This window comes from Oryctolagus cuniculus, chromosome 17 (genome assembly GCF_964237555.1).
Source record: "Oryctolagus cuniculus chromosome 17, mOryCun1.1, whole genome shotgun sequence".
Classification (NCBI taxonomy): Eukaryota; Metazoa; Chordata; class Mammalia; order Lagomorpha; family Leporidae; genus Oryctolagus; species Oryctolagus cuniculus.
Window position 1 is genome coordinate 51,793,725 of NC_091448.1, and position 8,345 is coordinate 51,802,069.

Sequence of the window (8,345 nt, forward strand, 5' to 3'; positions counted from 1 at the left end):
CTCCTCCGCTCGCCCTGACCCCCGCCTTGGCTGTGGGTGCCGTCCACTGTGGGCTTCTCCCCGGCGCCGGCTCCCCTCTTCCCTCCACTGTTGGTGGGTTCCTGCTTGTGTATTTGTTGCAGTGCTGGGGATGCTGCTCTGCTAACCATAATGAACGTGCAGACACCAAAGAGCTTCCTTCCAAGTTCCCAAAGCACACAACCAATCGGGGTGGTTCCCCCACGATGGTCTCCAGTCATAATTCTATTTTTTTTTTTAAGATTTATTCATTGATTTGAAAGGTAGGCACACAGAGACAGAGAGGGAAGAGAGAGAGAGAGAAATCTTCCATCTGGTTTGGTTCACTCCCCAAATGGTCACAATGGCCTGAGCTGGGCCTGATTTGAAGCCAGGAGCTTCTTCCAGGTCTCCCACATGGGTGCAGGGGCCCAAGCACTTTGGCCATCCTCCACCGCTTTCCCAGGTGCATCAGCAGGGAGCTGGATTGGAACTGGAGCAGCTGGGACGCAAAATCAGTTGCCGAAGACAGTGGCTTTTCCCACCACAACGCCAGCCCCAACAATCGTGTTACAGCTGAGACACAGAGAGCAGAGACGCCTGCCCAAACAGTACACTGTGGATAACAAAGCTGGCTCCTAACCCGGGCACCCAGTTCTGAGCCCCATTCAGTTCTCTTTGTTTAAACCACTGATTTATTTATCTGAAAGACCGAGTTACAGAGACAGAGCGAGACCTTCCATGAGCTGCTTCACTCCCCAGACGGCCACAATGGCCAAGGCCAGGAGCCTCAGATGGGAAGCAGGGCGCTGAGGGCTCCAGCGGGCGTCAGAGCCTTGGCTGCTCCCCACCCCCCAGTCAGCTCTCAGGGCACCTCCCAAAGCTGGCAATCTTCTTCAGGGTCCTAGGCCCCCAAAACCAGGTAACGCAGAACGGCTACGTTTATTTCTCTCTCTCTAACTCTAAAAAATAAGTGTTGGTGACAATAACCTGCCAACTACAGAAAGAGCCCGGGGCGGGGTCAGATCTTCTTCCACAGCCCTTAAAATCCTAGAGGGTCGTCCCCAGGATGGGGAGGAGCCCCGGCCCCCGCGGCAGGTCGAGGCACCCAGGAAATAAATTAGCAGGGAGGGGGCGCCTAGGCAGCCGGGCCCAGCTTCGTCTCGCAGACCCAGCGGTAGGGTCGCTGGCACATATCGTCGTTCCAACGGCCGTCGTTGGTGAAGTGGGCGCAGTCCTCCCCTCCTCCCAGCCCGTGCCCCGACCAGTCGTCCGGCTGGCCTGGTCTCCAGTTCCTGCGGGCGGACGGGAAGCCAGTGTGGGCCGCACGAGGTCTCACCCTCGGCCACGAGCGCCCCACCCCCACCCCGGGCGTCCGCGCACTCACTGGTAGCCGGCCTCGTAGTCGGTGCCGTCCACCCACTTCCAGACCCCATCTGGGTCGGAGAGGCCCATCCAGGTGTTCAGAAAACCTATGTGGTGCTCGATAAATTTCTAGGGGAGAGGGGAGAAGTGGCGACCTGTGCCCTCAACCTGCCAGCCCCCTGCCCTATGCCGGTCGAGCGCCTCACCTGCTCCTCCCGGGACGTGACCACCACCAGGTGCGCGTTCTCCAGCCGGCAATACCTGTCCGCCTCGGGCCAGGGCTTCCCCGTGCGCGAGAACCAGTAGCAGCTGCCCTCGTGCTCCACCCAGTTCACGGGGCAGCAGGTGCCCGCCGAGCCTGCGGGGGCAGAGCGCGGCTGAAGCCTCCGAGGCGCTCCTGGGAGCGGAGGCGGGGCGCGGCCGGGTGGGCCCGGACACCTGCGCGCTCACCATTGCCCTGGAGAGCCGCCATCTGACAGCTTAGGCTGCGCAGGTCGGACACGAACTGCTTCACGTGGAGCAGTAGGCTGGAGTGATCTGGGGCGAGGAGGAAGACGAGGTCATGGCGGGGAGTGTGGGGGTGGGGGGGTCGGTCATCCAGGAGCGGACACCCCTGCCGCGGCCGCCTACGCCTCTGCCTCTCTCTCTCCCCTTCTCGCCCTCTAACCTTCCTTCAGGTCCTGCTGCAGTTTCTCCACCTCGGATTCCAGCGATTTCATCTTTTTCCCCACACTGTCTCCTGAGGGAGAGGCTGGCTCAGGGTCCGCACGACCCTCCCCTCCCCCGGCCTCCCAGCCTCCCAGCCCCCCAGCCCCCCTCACCCTTGGAGCTCAGTGCCGTGACTTCGGCCCCAGTGCTCGAGGTGAAGTTGTTCAGGGTCTCTTGCAGGGCCCGCAGCTCCTCCTGCAGCTGGGAGTCTGGGCAAGAGAGGGCACTGATGGGACCCAATGACCGAGCTGAGCCGCGCCACCTGACCCCTCTCACTGTTGCTCCCTTCGCTGCCCACCCCTGGGCACCCACTCTGGGATCCGATCACGCAGACAACCACCAGCAGCAGGAGGCTGAGGCCCAGGGAGAGCAGGAGGAGGCGGGGTCCGGAGCAGAGACGCCGCAGGAGGGGCTGGGGGGCCGGCGGCCCTGCAAGAGGAGAGGGGGTGCCGGGAGCTCAGTCAGGGTCGCGGGGGAGCCTGACGCAGCTCCGGGGTCCCGGCAGGGGAACAGGCTAAGGCTGCTGAGAGACGAGGAGCAACGGAGAGGGTATGAAATCTGCGCAGCGGGCGACCCTGCCGAGCCCCAGGCCTCTGGAGGACGGAGAGCGAAGCGGAGCGCTGGGACCTGAGCCTCGACCCCCGCGAGCCCTGCGGTAGCGCTGGGTCTTTGCTGACACCTAGTGGCAAGACGGCGTCACTGCGGCCGGGGAACGTCCGAGCCGCCGCCGCCGCCGCCTAGGGGCATCGCTCCTCCCCACCCCCCACCCCCACCCCACCCCGCTCCCACCGAAGATAAAGAAGGGACTGTGGCCGTTCCCTGAATCACACCGGTCCTGGGCTGCGTGCAGGGAGATGAGTAGAACCCTCTAGGCCTGTCCCCTGTGAGCTGGAATCTGAGGGCCTCCCTCCCTCCCCACACTCCTCCTACCTCCGCCTGGCAAGGCAAAGAAGTTGTGGGGTGTCCTTATGCCGGCTCAGATCAGGGACAGATGTCTCAGCCCCACAGTGCACACACACGCAAGGGGTGCAGGCCCCCCACCCCGTGTTGGCAAAGAAAGAGGGGGTTCCCTCCATGAGAAGCAGACAGCAACCTCATCTCCCCAGTTCCCACACCCCTGAGTCCAATCTCCCCAGGGTCCTAGGAAGTAGGTGGCATGGCCAAGGTCAAGGGACTCAGAGAAGGGCACCTGTGTCCAGGAAAAGGACTCCAACCCCGGGTCCCGCACCGTACCCCCAAGAAGGCCCCTCAGTCCCTGCCCCCCATGTCAGAGACCCACACAGAACCAGGGGCTGCAGGCGCAGCAGGAGCACGGAGTGCTGGCGTGTGTGTGTGTGTGTGTGTGTGTGTGTGTGTGGCTGACAGGTGCTGCTCACCTCTCCTGAGCTGATGGTGGTCACTCTCCTCATTGTCCAGGTGCTGGAGGTCTTGGTACTCCTTTGTCATTATAGCACTGGTGCTGGGCTGAGGCTGGGGCTGAACAGGGCTGGGGCTGGAGTTTGGGGTGCAGTCCCTCATCAAGTCCTAGCTCCATGCACACCTTTGTCCTGTCTTCCATCCCCTCCCAGGCCTGACACCCCCCCCAATCCATCCTCTGATGTCTTCCCACCCAGCCCTCCCCCACCACCAAAGTCCCCCCCACACACACACACCCACTGACACCCTGCTTATCTTCCCGTTTTACTTGCTGAAGGTCTCGACGTCTGGCTCCTGGCTCCCTCAGTGGCGTGCAGATCCCCGGTTAAGGAGGGGCCAAAGCCTGGGCTGGGTGGACAGCCCTGGACAGTGGGAGAAAGGGGGCAGGATCCATACGAGGGCGCTGAACCCCAGCTCTGTGTCCCTGTGTCCCGGCATACAGAGCCTGGCATCTGCCGTGCCTGGGACTTTGAACGGTAAACAAAAGTAGAAATGGATTTGGAACTGGGATGGGGGTGGAGTAGGGTGAGTGGTCTCAGCTCCCTTCCCCAGGGAGAGGGAGTTTCCTAGCTGAACCCCACCCCTACCCCCCCCAACACACATACCAGTTACCTTGCTCCTCGCTGCACCACTGGAGAGAAGGAGCCAGGCCCAGAGGAGCCGATTTTTACCCCCACCCCTCCCCCTTCACTTCCTGCCTGTGCAGTGCCCAGAACTGCTGGTGCCTCCAAACATTCCTGACCAGGATCAGAGGCAGCGGCTCCCTGCTCTTGCCCAATCTGGGCCTGTGACCCTGACACTGGAGCCACTGGTCCCAACTTCCTGTGAGGCCAAGCCAAGCCCCCAGCCTGGCCAGGGGGCGTGGTTCAGGAGAGGCAGGGAGCCTCTGCTGGGATCCAGGGATCCCATTTTGCAGGTGGGAAAGCTGAGGTCCTGACAGGTAAGAGCTTGCGCAGGGTCACACTCTATAAGAGGGCAGCACAGGGCAGCGAGGCACTGCAGCATCCTGACTTGCAGCCCTGTGTGCTGCCCCTAGAACCACGAGGACCCCCAGCTGCGGACATGGCTGGGCCCTGGGTTCTAGAAATGCAGAACGTGGCTCCTTCTGGCCCCACGGGGGCCATCAGAGAGGGTTGTGTGATGCTAACTTGCAAACTGGGCGATATTCACCATGCTAACGTGGGCACGCCAGTGCTGCTTCACGAAGCCCTTTCAGTGAGCAGTTGTGGCTGTGAGATATTCCGCCACGTGGCCCGTGTGTAAAGTGTGGTGGCTCCTCTGTCTGGCTCCCCAGTACCCTCCTGCTATGTACACGCCCTGGGCCTGCGGCAGGATTTCGCGATCTCTGATAGGGTCCCTTACAACCTAGGTCATTCAAGCAGACCAACTGCGCCACTTCAGTCGGAAGAGCAGCGACCCTCATAGCCGTGGTGACTGGCAGGGAGCCGAAGGGGGGCTCCGGCGGTGATGGAATCTGTCATCTTAGCCTGGATGCTGCTTACACGGTGGTGTTCAGCTTGCAAAACAGCGGCCTGAGCTCCTGCCCTCTCACTGCTTCCCCCCGGGCTCACTGACTAGGGAGCAGCCACACCCTCCAAAGCCCCGGAGCTTCAGTAGGTCAGGGGCCAGGAATTTATAAGCAAGTCTTCTGCAACATACCAGGAGTAACACTTGAGGAAGCAAAAAGTAGCGAAAAGCTATGCTACAACAGTAACAGATTATGCACTCTGGGGACCTGTCTGCAGGTTCCGTTTATTCCTTTAAGAATATATACCTTGAATTGTGCAAGATCTTCACGGGAGAAGTCTCGTGTGTGGGTTGTGCACCCTTGGGTAACAATGGACCACACGCTACGTGGCTTAAAGCAACATTCGTCTATCAGCTCGCAGCCTACAGGGCACCCGTCCAAGGAGAAGTCCAACTGTGATTGTCTGCTGAGGTCTCGCCAAGGCAGGGTCAGGAGCCGGCAGGACTGCATTCCTTTCTGGGGGCAGAGAACAATCCAGTTCCCAGCCCCTTCCCAGCACGGACGTGATTTCCCGGGTGGCTGAAAACCGCAGGCCCCTCTTGGCTCCTGGGGGTCACTACAATCAGGTGGTTTTCTCCGCCTTCCAAGTCAGCAACAGCGCATCACCTCTCACCCACGCTCCAACTCCGACCACCTCTGAGCTTTTAAAAGGGGCTGTGTGATTAGATCGGGGCCACGCGTATAGACTGCCATCATCGGTGTGTATAATGCACGTACAGAGGCTGGCGCTGTGGTACAATGGGTAAAGCTGCCTCCTGCAGCGCCAGCATTTCCATATGGGCACCAGTTCAAGCCCCAGCTGCTCCACTTCCAATCCAGTTCCCTGCTAATGTGACTGGGAAAGCACTGGCAGATCGCCCAAGTGTTTGGTCCCCTGCACCCATGTGGGAGACCTGGAAGAAGCTCCTGGCTCCTGGCTTCCGCCTGGCCCCGTCCTGGCCATTGCAGCCATCTGGGAAGTGTACCAGTGGATGGAACATCTCTCTTTTTCTGTCCCTGCAACTCTTTAAAAAATATATATTTTTAAAAAAATATGTGAGGGGGCTGGCGCCGAGGCTCACTTGGCTAATCTCCTGCCTGCAGCACCAGCATCCCATATGGGCGCCAGATTCTGTCCCGTTTGCTCCTCTTCCAGTCCAGCTCTGCTGTGGCCCGGGAGGGCACTGGAGGATGGCCCAAGTGCTTGGGCCCCTGTACCCGCATGGGAGACCATGAAGAAGCACATGGCTCCTGGTTTCGGATTGGTGCAGCGCTGGCCGTAGCAGCCATTTGGAGAGTGAACCAACAGAAGGAAGACCTTTCTCTGTCTCTCTCACTGTCTATAACTCTACCTGTCAATAAATAAATAAATAAATGCAGGGCCAGCGCCATGGCGCAGCAGGTTAATCCTCTGCCTATGGCACCAGCATCCCATCTGGGCGCCAGTTCTAGTCCTGGCTGCTCCTCTTCCAATCCAGCTCTCTGCTATGGCCTGGCATAGCAGTAGAAGATGGCCCAAGTTCTTGGGCCTCTGCACTCATGTGGGAGACCCAGAAGAAGCTCCTGGCTCCTGGCTTTGGAAAGGCCTAGCTCGGCCATCATGGCCATTTGGGGAGTGAACCAGCAGATGGAACCCCCCCACCCCGCCTCTTCCTCTCTATAACTCTCTCTGCCTTTCGAATAAATAAATCTTTTTTAAAAAACACACACACACGCATACGTGCGGGTCATCTGTATGTACAGCTTCATGTATGTACACATATGGTCATAAATAAGGTTAGCGCTGCTAAATAGCATTACCCTGAGAGCGCCAGCTTACCCTAGTCAGGGCTCCAGAACCAGGTGTGGCACCTGGGAGGGGAAGGGCTGCTTTTCTAATTAATTATTTGAGAGGCAGATTGACAGAGAGGGAGGGAAAAGATAGAAAAAGAGACATCTTCCATCCACCACAGCAACCGGGGCTGGGCCAGGTTAAAGCCAGGAGCCTGAACTCCGTCCAGGTCTCCCACACGGGTGGCAGGGACCCAAGGACTTGCGTCATCTGCCACTGCCCACCCACGCACATTCACCGGAGCAGCCGGGACGCACACCAGCACCCCGCTCCAGGAGGGGGGCACCCCCAGTGGTATCTTAACCACCGCATCAAATGCCGGCCCTGCACATGCTGGTTTTGAATTCTTTGTCTTTCCATTTCTATTTCGAGATATAACAGGTACATACTGGATTTCTACAGCCGCACGTGTGTATCAGTTATCTACTGCTGCAAAACAGTGACCCTGGAGCTCAGAAACCAGGAACAGTGGCTGCTGGTGCCCTGGCTCCGTTTCTGAAGGCGGGGAGTCTGGGTGCAGCCCAGCGGGTGGGCGCTGACTCGGGCTCTCCCCAAGGGTGCAGTGGGTCGGGAGTCTGGGTGCAGCCCAGTGGGTGGGCGCTGACTCGGACTCTCCCCGAGGGTGCAGTGGAAGGCTGACTGCCCAGGGCCTGCGTGCCGGTGCCTGGCAGGAGGCCTCAGGTGCTCACCACGTGGCCTCTGCCTAGGGCTGCCTGAGCACCCTCACAGCATGGCAGCTGGCTCCCCCCCAACTCCCCCCTGCCCCTAGTAACCCAAGAGCACAGTGTCTTGCAGCCTGGCTTCAGTCACGAGCCATGTTTTCCACACTGGCCTACAGTGAGCCCTCCTCACCGGGGAAGGGGGCTGAGTGGAGGGGTGAGACTCACTGGAGCCACCCTGAAGACCGGACACAACACCCAAGGACCAGACGAGCAGGTAGGCAGTAGGGAGTGGGCATTTGACAATGGTCAAGACGTTGCTTGGGAAGCCCGCAGTCCGTATCAGAGTGACCAGGTTCAAGTCCTCTGTTCCCAATTCCAGTGTCCTGCTAAGGCAATGGCTCAAGTGCATGGGCCCCTGCCGCCCACGTGGGAGACCCAGATGGAGTTCCAGGCTCCTGACTTCCGCCTGGCCCAGCCCCAGCCCTTGCAGCCATTTGAGGAGTGAGGCTCTCTGCCTCTGCCTCTTGTGTTTCTCCCTTTCTCTCTGTAGCTCTGCCTTTCAAATAAACAAATCTTAAAAAACAAAGAAATCCACTGAATCAACTAGCCCTTGTAAAGGTCTCTGCAGCTCAGCGCCGAGCACAGCTCCGTGAACACGAACAAAGCAAGCTTCCTCTACACACACAGGCCCCCAGCTTCTCAGAGTGTGACTTACGGCTTTCCACTTTACCGTGGCGCGGAGGTCACTTGCTTTCAGTAAAAACTGTCCTTTGAATTGTGAATTGGATTTTTTCCCCGGCTAGCGATGTGCCATGAGATGCTGTCTTGCGCAACGCTGGGCGGTGGCAGAGAGCCACAG

General features: G+C 59.4%; 1 protein-coding gene across 19 annotated transcripts; it reads right to left on the reverse strand.

Annotated features, from left to right (window-relative positions):
* Positions 1 to 241: 241 nt before the first annotated feature.
* On the reverse strand, positions 242 to 8,222 carry LOC100346913 (asialoglycoprotein receptor 1). Of its 19 annotated transcripts, none has more exons than XM_051825285.2 (10): positions 8,202 to 8,222; positions 3,755 to 3,848; positions 3,447 to 3,546; positions 2,383 to 2,499; positions 2,184 to 2,279; positions 2,030 to 2,101; positions 1,813 to 1,899; positions 1,569 to 1,720; positions 1,385 to 1,491; positions 242 to 1,292 (listed from the first exon to the last, which is right to left on the reverse strand). In XM_051825285.2, exons 3-10 carry the CDS (start codon positions 3,514 to 3,516, stop codon positions 1,136 to 1,138), a joined length of 858 nt encoding a protein of 285 aa, XP_051681245.1. In that variant the 5' UTR covers positions 3,517 to 3,546; positions 3,755 to 3,848; positions 8,202 to 8,222; the 3' UTR covers positions 242 to 1,135. The 19 variants fall into 19 exon arrangements, with proteins under 19 accessions (XP_051681245.1, XP_051681247.1, XP_051681244.1 ...); XM_051825287.2 differs by lacking the exon at positions 8,202 to 8,222 and adding an exon at positions 4,099 to 4,233 and having other exon boundaries at positions 3,759 to 3,848; XM_051825284.2 differs by lacking the exon at positions 8,202 to 8,222 and adding an exon at positions 4,099 to 4,233.
* Between the last annotated feature and the right edge of the window lie 123 nt (positions 8,223 to 8,345).